The 15,032-nt window shown below is 44.7% G+C and overlaps 1 protein-coding gene and 1 long non-coding RNA gene across 4 annotated transcripts in view; one reads left to right on the top strand and one right to left on the bottom strand.

The window, feature by feature from the left end:
* Window positions 1–15,032, top strand: part of LOC142924273 (uncharacterized) — a 37,180-nt gene that overhangs the window by 1,618 nt on the left and 20,530 nt on the right. For 2 of the 3 annotated variants that reach the window (XR_012941458.1, XR_012941456.1), the window contains exons 2-5: window positions 1,010–1,109; window positions 8,700–8,756; window positions 9,759–9,984; window positions 12,460–13,262. This is a non-coding gene — a long non-coding RNA (uncharacterized LOC142924273). Of the gene's footprint in view, window positions 1–1,009; window positions 1,110–8,699; window positions 8,757–9,758; window positions 9,985–12,459; window positions 13,263–15,032 lie in introns of those variants that run through there. The other variant, XR_012941457.1, reaches the window with a different exon arrangement.
* Window positions 2,554–14,300, bottom strand: LOC116938907 (sphingosine 1-phosphate receptor 3-like). Its single transcript, XM_032946638.2, has 4 exons — window positions 14,179–14,300; window positions 13,785–13,822; window positions 9,738–10,621; window positions 2,554–8,312 (listed from the first exon to the last, which is right to left on the bottom strand). Exons 3-4 carry the CDS (start codon window positions 10,587–10,589, stop codon window positions 7,623–7,625), a joined length of 1,542 nt encoding a protein of 513 aa, XP_032802529.1. The 5' UTR covers window positions 10,590–10,621; window positions 13,785–13,822; window positions 14,179–14,300; the 3' UTR covers window positions 2,554–7,622.

Below are 15,032 nucleotides of genomic sequence, written 5' to 3'. Positions count from 1 at the left end.
AACCACTTATAAACTCGACTCCGCCACGGCACGTGCCGTGTTAACATAAATGGTTTACCCCGTATTCTTGTGCAGATAAATTTTGAGTTTTCAGGTCCGTACGGCGTACAGGCGTTTCAATACGGGGCAAAAAATAAATGTTTGTGTTTCTACCTTGTGATGGGACTTTGTAGGATGAACGTTGAGATTTATAAGGGCACGGGGGTGACCAATAAGTTCTGAATTGGTTGGTAATAAGGTAGGGCATTGATAAGGGGCTGACAGGTATGCCATGGAAATGTGGAATTTCCACCGTTCATTCAGGGTAGCCCTATACCCGATTGGGCACGGGTACACTTTGAGAGTGACAAACAGTGTGGTAACCGGGCCATGTAAATTACATGCGATATTATTTTTTATACGGTACTATTATTTCATGCTATGTTTAGTTCTCGTGTGCTGTGCCGTACTGTAACTTTGTTTGCCAGAGACACTTTGGGACCACAATAATAGACGTAGTGAGTGACCTCCCAAATTTGATCAACTCTCGCGTCCCTGGTGGTCGTGCCTGAGGTTGTCATGTTTCCTTGTGCTTACCAATCAATCGACCTTTATTGTATGTGCCAATATCGTCCTCAATATAGTCGTTATCAGTGCACAATTGTACACCCTGTTCGCTTTGACAGCATTACCCCCACGCAAAGGCATACCTTATCAGTGGCTACCTTGTTACAGACCTATTCAGACATTGGTGACGCCGTGCCCTTATAAATCTCAACGTTCATCTTTTCAAAGTCCCATCACAAGGGAGAAACACAAACAAACAAAAAATGTTTGCCCGTATTGAAACGGATGTACGCCGTATGGACCTGAAAACTCAATTTCCCTGTAAAAGAATACGGATAAAACCCTATGGGTTGACAGCTATGGGTTTCGTTGAATTTGTGGGGGGGGGCATACAACCCCAATGTGTATCCTCTTGCTCCTGTGATGCCACCAAAGCCTCGATCTGTTCCCGACTTATCCTCAGCTTATTGACGCGTCTGCCAAGCTGCACCAAGTCGCCCCCTCAACCCACCCCGCACGGAACCGCCGTGCTCTGCTTAAGGATGTCACTTTTGCCGTGGAAGGTAAATAGGATTGTTTATCGTAATCCAACTACGCTGGAAGAGAGAGGAGGGGGCACATCTGCTTGGTCGAGCATGGCACTTACAGTGGCGGGTTGCGCAATATCTCGGCTCGTTGGGAGGCAATGTTGGAGAGACAGGGCTCAAGAGGGGTGTGGGTGGTGGTGTGGTTGAACCGCATGGCAAAACAAAGTCGCATGGCAAAACAAAGTCACATACCGTGTCAACCCAGTTTAACACGTAGGCTTTCGTGACCAATATCCATAATAGAGGTTTTTTTGGGGTTAGATCGCGTAAATGTGTCATGAAACCCACCACCACCCGACACAGAACTAAATTTCCCTGTACAAGAATACGGGTTATAAACCGTATGGGTTGTGCAGGTGTGCAAAGGTGACTTCCAGACAGTGGTGGTCGGGCAAGGCCTCTCGCGACATTCACTCTTGCAAGGTCACTCTTGCAAATTAGACTGTCCCCCTGACCTTTTGAGTTCTCATGTGGTTAAACATACTTGACAAAAGTCCCTGGGGCACAAGACAGCAGTGGACATTGATGCCTATCCTGTACTTTACTGATGATTCCGAACAGGGATGAAACCGACAGCTGTACAGTTGTCCCATTTTTTTCTGCTGCTGCTGTCGAAAAATAATATGGCCACAATTTTGATTGACTTGTTAGTTGGTGGTCTAAGCAAGGCTGGAGTGTGCACTTCACATGCAATATGGTGATGTCGTGTGACATGGGGGGTATGATGGGAGACATGGCCAGGAGATGTTTAGTTTGTTGTCCTTTTCCCCCCCTGCACCTCCGATTAGCACGGTTGGCTACGTATGTTGCAAAATAATTTCAACATACAGATCTTGTGGGCATAATTGCACCTTTTGCAGTGAACTTTTTCAGGTACGTACTGTTGTACAATACTGTGTTCTTGTTTGTTTCAAGACGGCACACTTTCAGACGGCGCACACTTTTCTGTCCGATGAGTCTCATAATTTACAGAAAGCGTTACAATGTCTCTATTGTTACCGTATTCTGTTATTTTTCGGATATGTGGTTTTGCCCTCTTGATGTGCGTTTTCTAAGGAACTTTGAGATGCATTAGTGTTTAAGCACCATATAAATGCAAAGCCTCATCTGTAATTTTATCTGGTGACGCTTGTGATCCAGCTAGGGATTATGGATCACGCTGATTGGTGGAACCCCACAACCCTCTGGGCTGCGAAGTGGCCAGGAGATGTGAGCATAGCAATTGGAATCGTGTATTTTATCTATAAAGTACTTTGTATAGAGTTTTTTTCAGGTGACTGATTTTATAGCAAAAGCAATACCCTCATTGATTTAGCCAAAGATTCCAATGTAGGAAAATTGTTTTGAAACGGTGAGACTTTTGTGGATAAAATTAATACTATATTACCACTTTTATAAGAAAATGACATGCCAATTAAAGTATATTTTATAAACATTTATTAAAACAAAACTTAAAATTTCACATGTATTCATTAAGGTACATGCAAAACAACTTAAACAGTTGTAGCAATCAAAACAGTAAAAAAATTAGGATACAGTTTCATAGCATTAAAGACATTCTAAATTACGAAACCAACTGTGAGCTAAAATTCTGGTTGGGGTTTGACTCAGCCATCATCCCCCTGGGGTCAATAAAATTGGTATAACTTTGGGAATGTCGATAGTGGTTGTCCCTTTGGAAAACCCCCATCATATGAATGTGAAACTTCCACCACTGGCTTGGAGCTGTAAACGGGAGCAATACATGATTTGACTTCATCATAACAAATCTTGTGTTTATCTGTCATAACATTTTGTGCTTTGTATTTATATAGCGCTAAATATAAACTGCATTGTTAAGGCAATATACAAAATATTGGGACAAGGGAATCGTGTGTACCACCAAAAGTGGGGGTATATAGATATACTTTTAAAATTACAACATTCGATATGAAAAAAATACATGACATACCTTGAAGGTAAGTTGTGATTGAAGACACGAAATGGAGAAGAGAAAGTCAGGGGCAGAAGAAGAGGAAGGTATTGACCATGGACTTGATCAGAGGCAGGGAGTCGACAGCAAGGATGGTCAGGGATGCAATTCCAGCCCATAGAAGCAGCAGTAGCAGAGAAGGAGTGACTTCCTATTGAGTGAAGGTTAACTGCATATGTTAACAGAAAAAATGGTTTCTGGAGCAGGCAGCATGTGGAAGACAGTGAAGAAAGATGGGAGGTGAGAGGTAGACAAATTGATGTTGCATTGGATTGAGGGCCATTGTACAGATCTGAGCGAATGATGATTTTGTCTCGTGTAAAGGAGTGGGTGAGAAGTTTCTCCAGCATCATTGAGGATCACCTGGAGTTTGGAGGTGAGAGATTTGGGAGACCATAGAGAGGAGAGTGTCACAGTTGTCAAGTTATAATGCGACAGAGGCACCGATGAGGTTGTCAGTCGCAGCTGAGGTAAGGAAATGGCAGATGTGGGAGATGTTGCACTGATGGGAGGTGAGCTGGGATAAATGGGAATACAACCAGAGCTTGGGATTAATGCAATCTTTAGCAGTGTCAATGCAGAGTTCAGGCTTTGCTCACTAAAACTAATCTTTGCTGATGGCAGACCAAAGAGTATGATAGCAGATGCTTAATAGGTCAGAAATACAATGCCACGCTAATCTGTATTTTTTTAAGCTGACATTACTGGTGAATTACTTATTTATCATAGCATGTATAAAATGAATGTCATTAGTACAAGTCAAACTGTAAATTTATGGTATTGTGCTTTTATACAATATTAAACCAATATACAATGCATGTGATAACACATTCAGCAATTTACACGACATACCTATCAGTACATTCTGGCCATTGAGAGGCATGTGTCATCACAACCCACGTCTCAATTCTGAAAAACTGGTCTTCAAGACTGAGATTTCTCTTCTACTATTTGTGGGTTTTCTCCAGGAACTCTGTTTCCTCCCGTACAAAAATACTATTTGATAAGGAATTAGTCCACACATTCTAATATACAACCCTCCTGAAATGGAGTCTTGCTACTCAGTGCGGCTTTCCTGAGTAAAGGACTTGCTCTGGTCTGGGCCATTCCATCATCTTGCATCATCAGCAGCACTACTGTTGGCACTATCATCAACACCATTATCATCTTTGTCATCACCACCACCATCATTACAACAATCATCAATGCTAAGCTAATAATTATTATAATTGACATGATAATTTGTCAATTCAAATGTATTATCCTCAAAATATGTGCATTGAATGTACAGGTAATCTATATACAGTGAGGGAAAAAAGTATTTGATCCCCTGCTGATTTTGTACGTTTGCCCACTGACGAATAAATGATCAGTCTATAATTTTAATGGTAGGTTTATTTGGACAGTGAGATACAGAATAACAACAAAAACCCAGAAAAACGCATGTCAAAAATGTTATAAATTGATTTGCATTTTAATGAGGGAAATAAGTATTTGACCCCCTCTCAATCAGAAAGATTTCTGGCTCCCAGCTGTCTTTTATACAGGTAACGAGCTGAGATTAGGAACACACTCTTAAAGGGAGTGCTCCTAATCTCAGCTTGTTACCTGTATAAAAGGCACCTGTCCACATAAGCAATCAATCAGATTCCAAACTCTCCACCATGGCCAAGACCAAAGAGCTCTCCAAGGATGTCGGGGACAAGATTGTAGACCTACACAAGGCTGGAATGGGCAACAAGACCATTGCCAAGCAGCTTGATGAGAAGGTGACAACAGTTGGTGCGATTATTCGCAAATGGAATAAACACAAAAGAACTGTCAATCTCCCTCGGCCTGGGGCTTCATGCAAGATCTCACCTCGTGGAGTTGCAATGATCATGAGAACGGTGAGGAATCAGCCCAGAACTACACGGGAGGATCTTGTCAATGATCTCAAGGCAGCTGGGACTATAGTCACCAAGAAAACAATTGGTAACACACTACGCCGCGAAGGACTGAAATCCTGCAGCGCCTGCAAGGTCCCCCTGCTCAAGAAAGCACATATACATGCCCGTCTGAAGTTTGCCAATGAACATCTGAATGATTCAGAGGACAACTGGGTGAAAGTGTTGTGGTCAGATGAGACCAAAATGGAGCTCTTTGGCATCAACTCAACTCGTCGTATTTGGAGGAGGAGGAATGCTGCCTATGACCCTAAGAACAGTATCCCCACCGTCAAACATGGAGGGGGAAACATTATACTTTGGGGGTGTTTTTCTGCTAAGGGGACAGGACAACTTCACCGCATCAATGGGACGATGGACGGGGCCATGTACCGTCAAATCTTGGGTGAGAACCTTCCCTCAGCCAGGACATTGAAAATGGGTCGTGGATGGGTATTCCAGCATGACAATGACCCAAAACACACGGCCAAGGCAACAAAGGAGTGGCTCAAGAACAAGCACATTAAGGTCCTGGAGTGGCCTAGCCAGTCTCCAGACCTTAATCCCATAGAAAAATCTGTGGAGGGAGCTGAAGGTTCGAGTTGCCAAACGTCAGCCTCGAAACCTTAATGACTTGGAGAAGATCTGCAAAGAGGAGTGGGACAAAATCCCTCCTGAGATGTGTGCAAACCTGGTGGCCAACTACAAGAAAAGTCTGACCTCTGTGATTGCCAAGAAGGGTTTTGCCACCAAGTACTAAGTCATGTTTTACAGAGGGGTCAAATACTTATTTCCCTCATTAGAATGCAAACTAATTTATAACATTTTTGACATGTGTTTTTCTGGATTTTTTTGTTGTTATTCTGTCTCTTACTGTTCAAATAAACCTATCATTAAAATTATAGACTGATCATTTCTTTATCAGTGGGCAAACGTACAAAATCAGCAGGGGATCAAATACTTTTTTCCCTCACTGTATATAAAAGGGAAATTTGTGAATATGTGTGTCTGTTCAAAATGTTTAGCGTACTTCCCGACATGCAACAAACTTGAAATTTGGCATGTGGGTAGGTTCCAGACTGTATAAAAATAGACTTGTATTATTTGGCGGGGGGGGGGGGGCGCAATAATGCATATATTTTGCACGGCAAGTGAGCTGTGACGTCACATCTGTCATCTGACCCGTATGCTGAAGCGTTCCGCAGTGTGCCTGCTCATGTCACGCACCCCCCCCAACCCTCCGCGGGTAAAGTTCCATACAAATGTGTTGCAGGTCTAATGCGTGCTGTGTGAACATCGCCACTTGGGGGTCAAAGGCGGCCGGGCGTGGTGCTGGCCACCCACCCCCTCGTGTGCCGTGCCGGCCTTCATAGGTGCTCGCTAACAGCACTTGCCTCAACAGTCTCACAGTCTACACGGGGGATCTTTGTCTTTATCCTGTGTGTGTGGGGGGGGCAGCGACTGCGTAGCGATTCGCGCGCTGTGCTACGAACCCGGCGACCCGAGTTCGATTCCCGCTCACGGCCACCACCGGTGACGATTATTTGAACCGGTCCTGGACCTCCCCTAGGTCGACTCAGCCTCAAACGAGTAACTGGTGTGGTGTGTGAACATCGCCACTGGGGAGACAAAGATGGCCGGGCGTGGTGAATCCAAGTCCCGGGCGAAGCCGGGTAGTAAAGCTAGTCTATATATATACATAAAAGGGAAATTTGTGAATATGTGTGTCTGTTCGAAATGTGTAGCATACTTCCCGACATGCAACAAACTTGAAATTTGGCATGTAGGTAGCTTCCAGACTGTATAAAAATAGACTTTAGTATTTGGGGGGGGGGCGCAATAATGCATATATTTTGCACGGCAAGTGAGCTGTGACGTCACATCTGTGATGTCACCCGCATGCGGCAGCATTACGCAGTGTGCCTGCTGACGTCACGCATTCCTCCCCCAATCCTCCGCGTAGGCCGTGTATTAATCCCAGACAAGAATCCAAGTCCCGGGCGAAGCCAGGTAGTAAAGCTAGTACTGTAAACTAAACTTTTTATTTGACCAGATAAAGCCCACTGAGCTATATAGCTCTTTTTCAGAAGTGATCTGGCCACAAATGATAGATCAACAGTGGTTTATCATGTGGAAATGTATCGCAGCCAAATATTCAAAAGTTATCTGCCAATGTAATGAAAATATTACATTTATATTGGTGAAGGGGAGTTTTTGACAGTTCAATGAGGCTGACCTCTCATACATCTCTCAAGTGTTACATTTCAGTTCATGGTCGATGACAATACATCTCCAACTCTTCCTATTCTCCATCAAAGTCAAAGTTTCACAATTTTCCTGAATAATGTTTCAAACAAAACGTTGAATATTCCAGGAGAGGCTCGAGTCAGCCCCACCATCATTTGTCTCGGGCCATTAAAATGAGTTAAACCCACTTTGTTGGAAGCCACAACATTATCCATTTTATAAAGATGCTGGCCTCTGCCATGGGTTTGTAGAACTTCCAACAGTGATGAGCACTGCCCCACACTCATTTGAACAGTGTGATACTTCTAAATATAACCATTGACTCCCTCGCATAATCAACTCCCATCATCTCTCCACTGTTACATCTTCCTCTTTCATTGGCTCAGGAAACACAAAGACTCCACTCGAAGGGGGATCCGTGGTTGCCTCTTTCGCAGTTGCCACCACCATCATCATCACCACCACCTTTGACGGTGATGCCAAAGCATTGTTGTTATTAGAAGGACAGGGGGATGTGGAGAAGGAGGAGCTAGAGAAAGAAGGTGACAATGGCACCTTGTCTCGATCCTCCAAAAAGGAGGGCACCATCTTCGCAGCTCCAACCACTGTCGCTCCTGCATCACCGACGGCTAAGTTGGGCCGCACGCTCAACGAAGACGAAACGCTGGACGGGCTCCGACCACCGCTGGTGCTCCCGTTGCTGCCTCGTCTATTAGCGTGGGAGCGCTCGCCGCGGAGGCAGCAAACGAGCGCAGTGAACGCCTGGCGCATGTCGCGGCTGCAGGCGGCATAGATGATGGGGTTGGCGGCTGAGTTGAGCACGGCCAACGCGATGGCGTAGTCGGCGGCGCGCAGGAGCACGGGGCAGCGCCGGCTATCGCATGCCACGTCCACGGCGAGGAGGGCAAAGAGCGGCGACCAGCAGGTGATGAAGACGCCCACGACGAGGGCTAGCGTGCGCAGGAGGCCCAGTGAGCGGCGTGGGCGGCGGCAGCGGGACGATGATGATGACGTTAGCGATGACGATGATGATATCTGCGAGAGGAGGGCGAGAGTAAAACAGAGATGTACGGTCAGGGTAAAGTCATTAACATTGATTGTTTACGTCATTTGTTTTTCCAGGAAGGTCTCACCGAGTCACAATTCACCCTTTGTAGTGAGATGTTTGGCAAATTCCTTTACAAGGAGTTTAGTGTGGGAGGAAATTGGAGCACAAAAGGTCATTCACAAATGTTCACAAACCCACTTGCTGTACTGCCATCACCTGGTCACCTCACAGCCCAGTGGGTTTGGGAGTTTGACAAGTTTTTTATTTGATCCAGAAACTCTTGCAGGTGTGCACCACGATGCCTGGCTTAGAAGCTGTCATAGCAAATGCAATTGATTCTGCAGCCATACTTTGATGTCTCTTCCTTTCTCTAGGTCCCGCATCTGTTGCGAGGTGAAGACCTGATCTCCAAGGATTGCTCTTCCAGAGAGGTGTATTGTATATAATGTTGCGTTTAGTTTGTTTTTGCTTTGTGATTTGCATTAAATATTAAAAATAGTTTTGAAGTAAATTAGTAAAATTCATTAAATATATCATATAATTTTCAGGTGCATTGATATAGATGACCTTTATAAAGTGTAGTTTTCAGTTTTGCATTATTTATAACAATGCATTATTCTGCATAACTTAACTTCCAATTAATGTTCAACCTTCAATGTTACATTTAACCTGCTTTACTGATGCCATACCAACCCTAATACTAATTCTTGTCTGTTACCAAATCACTCTGAATGTGTTTGATCTCGTTAGATCTCAGATGCTAAGCAGGCTGGAGCCTGGATAGAGTTTGCCAGATTTCCTTAGGTGGCTGTGGGGCTGTGCTAAGTGGTAGTCAGCAGAGTGCCGTGCAAAACAATCATTGCTGTACTGTACTTATATGCTCTTGTGTCTGCTCTCCTTCACGAAGCCACACTGACCCACTTAGTGATACTCTTTGGTTCTTTGGGTAAAGTCACGTCAGTAGAAAATAATAGATCACGACGTTTCGATCGCAACACAAGCGATCGTCATCATATATATAGGTCTGACCTATATAACCTCTTGTCACGGCAGCTCTCTCGCCTGCTTCAGCAGTTTTCCTGCTATAATTGTCTCACCTGATGACGATGGCTTGTGTTGCAATCGAAACGTCGTGATCTATTATTTTCTACCTACGTGACTTTACCGAAAGAACCAAGGAGTATGGATTCCTGCAGTCACGAAAGCTTCAAACCACTTAGTGATGTATGGTAAAATAACCATAATGACCTGCACGGTGCCGGAGGCCCTCATTCAGCAGTGGGTTGACAAACAACTCTAAATTCATATGGAAACCTAACTCTTAGCCCCTAAATCCTAAACCTTAAACCTCCAATTCTAATTGTCGGATGCATTGCCGGGTTGTCAGCTGTGCCTGTCCACCTCCCGCTCACCTTCCTCCGTGCGGCCCGCAGTGCTCGAGCGGGCTTCCGCCGGCTGGCTGCGACGGCGCGGTAGAGGCGAGCGTAGAGCGCCACGGTGGCTGTCAGCGCTAGTAGAGACGCCGCCAGGCAGAACGCCACGTAGCTGCGCGCGTAGAGTGGGAGCAGCGTGGAGCACTCGCTCACATGCCCCATGCAGTTCCAGCCAAGGCTGGGCAGCACCGCCACGAGGATTGCCACGGCCCAGCATGCCCCCACGGTGAGCAGCGGCCTTGTCGTCCTCCCAGCCCGACCGCCGCCGACCCCGCCACTCTTACCAAACGGGCCACGGTGGGGCCGGCGTCGCTGGCCGTTGCCGCTGCCGCCACCGTTGCCCCTAGTGCCAGGCCGCGAGCGGATCATGGCCGCGTGGCGCTCCGCGGCGATGGCAACGAAGCTGAAGAGGGAGGCGGCGAGCGCGGCAAAGGCGGCCCCCTCGCGGGCGAACCATCGCGCGGGTGTCAACGAGAGTGTCGCGGCGCCGCCGGACAGGAGGACGTTGGCACAGTAAGCGGCGGCCGCCACGGCATCGGCGAATGCCAGGTTGCCCATGAGGCACAGGCAGTGCGTGGCCGTGCGCATGTGGGTTCGGTGGCGGAAGAGGGCGAGCAGAACGGCAGCATTTTCGGCGACGATGAGGGCACAAACCACCGCCATCACCATGGTCTTTGTGTCGGTGCCGAGTGATCGTGGACTGGTGAGCATGGAGCCATTGGTGTTGTTGTTGAGCCAACCGGGGTCGAATTTGCGGCCACGGAGACGTCCTGTCAGGTTATAGTGCAGGAAGACTAGGCCGGGCCCATCATAGCTTGGGGATTGGCCCATGGTGGAGTTGACCAGTGAAGGAGTTAATCTCTCTGCAAGTGAACGGGAGAGTGTGTGCGACTGAGGGTTACAAAGTGTGTCTGCGAGTGTTTATCCAAGAATTGCCACGTGTTGGGGTCGTGATTTGATCCAAGGTTCAGATAATTATTTTTTCCATTGTAGTGAATATAGAACATCTTGTGGCTGTAGGGATCATGTGAACCACTTAAATATACCATTAAATCAGCAATAATTTATGGCTGTCAATCGCTGGATGAAGGCATTCCCATGCCATTTTAGTCATGACAATTTGACTGTACTTCACCAAACTGGTCAGTGTCGGTTATGGGTAGGGGCCTAGGCCCAGTTCAGTTATCTCACAGCACTGATGTTAGCCGTGGCTGGAAATCGAACCAGCACAGTCCTCTATCTGCTGCATAACTGCTTCACACTACATGCAACATATAGGAATGGAAAACAATGTATTATAATGTTCGCGATTCAATGCATGCATCATCATATGCATGAATAATACTCGATGCATCATTTGAAATGTATTCTTACTCATGAGACAAGCAACAATAGTGTTATTTCACGTTTAGGTTAATGGAAGGAGACAAGTGAGACACAAATAATTGCATCATTAAAATTCACCATCTCACAGAGGGAAGGTGTGAATCGTTGCATGCTTACTAACTGCATTTAAATATTTTTGCAGAGGTGTGTTAGCTTGTTTGGATAATTCTTGGAAATTTCATTTTTGTCTTCAATTGTGCTGCCAGCATCGTGTCATGAAATTAAGTATTCATCTGGATTTAATGCAGAACACTATCTTCCCCTTGTGTCAGACTGTTTCGTGGAAGCAGATATTACACAACTACTGCCAAGATCTCAAGTGTGTTTTGTTTTATCAATACACTAGGGGCAGCACGTTCCTACATGTTACGTTGCAAAGAAATGTGTTTTATTGATTGATTTTATTTGTTGATGCGGGTAAGAAACATTTAGCCGTAAGCAGACAGTGGGAAACACATTCAAGGAAAACAACATTAAATTCATTCATCATTAAAAATAACATTGGCAGGTTAATGGACATTAACACTGTACAGTATGTATGTATCTATGTTGAACTTCTTTCGAAAACTATCCAACACTGAAGCACCAAGTCGCACAAAGTCCGCTAACCACAAGTACAGGGATGTAGTGCATATCAGACATAAACCACCAAATCGTTCCGGGTTCGCTCACCACATTGCAAAAGAAGTGATATTTTAAATCGAAGGAATATCATAAATGTTTGTTTCATGGCAGAGGGAAACACCAGTACTTTTAATTATCGGAGCTGATATTTTCAGCCAAATTAATGATTTAAAAAATGCATTTAATTATTGTTAACAGCCAATTTAATGGACGCCATAGTGTAGCAGTGGCGACTGGTTCCCAGAGGCAGAAGTTTTAGCTGTGAGCATTGGTTACTATACTGTACTAATGTGTCATAAGGATGAACCGGTCCACAGTTGTCTGCCTCACTACTGCTGGTTAGTCGGTCTCATTTGATCAAATTTGTTTGATGGGGAACCTTGAGTAGAGGACCACAATGCAGTTCTTATGGAACTGTTGATGATTTTTCCATAATGCGCAGGGCCGAGTGGATTTTGTACAGGTTTTTGTTTTGTTGAAACTTGTCATTTCCATATTTCATAACAAAGGTTCTTGGGTTATATAGCGTTATTATAAATGTGTCGCAACCATCCACCACCCGACATGGCCAATCAGTAAAAAATGTGTCACGTTAACAGAATACTGGTCGCGAAAGCCTGCGTGTTAAATTTCCATATTTGATGATGGAAACAGAAAATTGTATCTTATCCTGTACTTTGGTCTTTCCTAGGTCGACTCGACCTGAAATGAGGTCTGGATACAGTGTGTCAATATCAGTGCTCGGGAGACAAAGGTGGCCTGGCGTGGTGCTGGTCACATCACCCCCTTGTGCGCCATGCCGGACTTAATAGGTACTTGCTAACAACACATGCACAACAGCCTATGGATAAGCAGCGTATCATTGTGTTTTTTATTTAGTATTTCTATATGTGTGTGCGTGTGTGTAGGGTAGTGTAGTGTCGTGATCTGCACACTGCACTACGAAGCCAGCTACCCGAGTTGGATTCCCGCTTATATTTCAACCGGTCTTGGGCCTCCTCTAGGTAAACTCAGCCCTTAATAATTTGAGTACAATACCTGGTGCAGTGTGTACATGAGCACTGGGGAGACAAAGGCGGCCAGGTGTAGTGTTGGCCACCTACCCTTGTACTGTGCCAGCCTTCATAGGTGCTCACGAACGGCACTTGCCCCAAGAGTCTGTAAAAGGCTAAATGGGGGACCTTCGTCTTTTTTGTAGTTTTGTGGAGTGTAATTTAAGTTCACGATACATGGATTTAGTTATGTTTTTAAGAATAACTTATTTTAAAATGTATGCACGTGAGATGTAAATTTGCACCTGTTTCTACATTTAAAAAATGAGCAAACCAAAGTGTACAAATATTGCCACGTAAAAAATGAGAAGTCGGAAGCAAAAAAGGAGATAATCGAATCGTGAATCCAAATCATGACAATTGAAGGCAAATTGTTACATGCCTAGTTTTAAGCACATGCGTACAATGGCGGAGCCAGGTATTTCAGGTAAGGGGGTCAACCCCTCCAGCAATGAAAAATGATAGAGGAGTTGTTAGTAAGTAAGGACCTGTCCCTTTTTTTCGACGCGTGTGCGGCGGTGGAGCAGCCATCGATCGAGGGTCGAATTCGAACCGTGTGTGATCGGCATCGCGCTCGCTTAAGGTGAATGCCTTCAGGGAAGTCGTGTACTGTATACGCAACTGCGCACAATTCTGAGTCACTTATAACTGCTTTGCCGTTATTTATTGCCAATTATGGACTCAGACTATTATCCTATCATCTCATTGAGTCCCTGGCACATAATAATATGCTACACAGTGGCAGTGGGGGTCGCAAAATGCCGATTTATTACTAATTAACCCCAATGATCCGATCGAAATTAGGGATTTCGATCGGATCATTGGGGGGGCACGTGCCACCCCCCCCCCACCAGTGCATGCGTATAATGGTATACGTGGTAATCTGTGTAGTATGTACGTTTGTGTTCCGTGGTAAGTTTATATTGAGTTAGAGGCCCATGAGGGTTACATCAATGTGCAGTACCAGCAGTGTTCACCAGGAGGCGGTCTTGAATTGTCGATCTGCCGGGTGATTGAGAGAACAATGTGTATAATCATTCTCGAAAGCAGCAGAATCATAAGCAACAGGATCAGTAGCAATATCTTAAACAGAAGCGTCCTCAACAGCATCATAAGTATAAACATAATCAGATTACAACTATCAACAGCTGTTTCATTGACATCATTAACAGTAACAGCAGCATCTACAGTATCACATCTAATGCTTTCACGGCAACATCAGCAGTGGCATTATCGTTAGCAGCACGTGACAGCAGCATCATCCTTATGATAAGAGCGTTTTCATAACAATGTCATTTTAATCATTACCATACCATAAGGACGTTTTTACCAAAGTTGTATTTTAAATATGAACTTACCTTTAAATGTGAAATTATTCCAGGTCTTGTATTGCGTCTTCTTGTCCGTCCATATTTATACATGCGTGTGTATGGAATGTCTGATAATTATATATGTCTGATAATTATATACATAGGTTAAGTGTGTGCATTTACGTGTATATATGTAAATACAATTATACCGTCATTATGTTAATGCAGTATTATATCCACATGTTACCATACATATATGCATAGGTGATATGCATGCAATCACTGTTACAAATTATTAAATGATTGGAATTCACCAGTGTTTAAAGTTTAACCCCGAGGGAGGCTTTAAACATCATAACTTGCCAACACTCATCATTTATACTAATGATATGCAAGACGTCATGGTAAAATGACAAAGCGCCCCCACTCCTATTGGTCGATTTCGCCTTAGTGGGCGGGACTTTGTTGTGGTTTGAGGTGAGAGCTGAGACGGGTAGATGATGTTGATTGTGTATATATACAGGGAGCTTTAGTCTGGTTTCATAAGCCCCAGACGTAAGACTAAACCGGAAGATAGTCCTAGTTTTGCCTCAATAAGCGTTATTCATATTGAACCCTTTGGGAGTCTTATGTCTGGCTGTATGAACAACATACTTTAATACTGCACCCGAAGGGAGTCGTATTCTGCCTCTATGTGCCTCATACATTAATACTGAACTCTAAAGGAGGCCCCGTCTGCCTCTATATGCATCGTACATTAATAATGAACCCTAGGCTAACCTTAGTATGGCTGTACGAGCTAGACAAGGCTGAGAACATTGCACATGCCATTTGGTGGTCGTGATGACGGGCATGCACAGCATGATGGGAATTTTGTTTGTAAGCGCATCTACGTGTGCCAT

Source organism: Petromyzon marinus, chromosome 1 (assembly GCF_048934315.1).
Source record: "Petromyzon marinus isolate PM22_M1 ecotype Great Lakes invasive population chromosome 1, UKy_Petmar_22M1.pri1.0, whole genome shotgun sequence".
Classification (NCBI taxonomy): Eukaryota; Metazoa; Chordata; class Hyperoartia; order Petromyzontiformes; family Petromyzontidae; genus Petromyzon; species Petromyzon marinus.
This window is presented reverse-complemented; position numbering and strand designations above follow the sequence as displayed.

What these genes read in the sequence shown, in the direction of transcription:
- LOC116938907 (XM_032946638.2), bottom strand. Translation starts at nt 10,589, where the DNA reads ATGGGCCAATCCCCAAGCTATGATGGGCCCGGCCTAGTCTTCCTGCAC. An exon ending in TGCGGGCCGCACGGAGGAAG is followed by an intron (nt 8,313 to 9,737) that starts GTGAGCGGGAGG and finishes CTCCTCTCGCAG; the next exon opens with ATATCATCATCGTCATCGCT.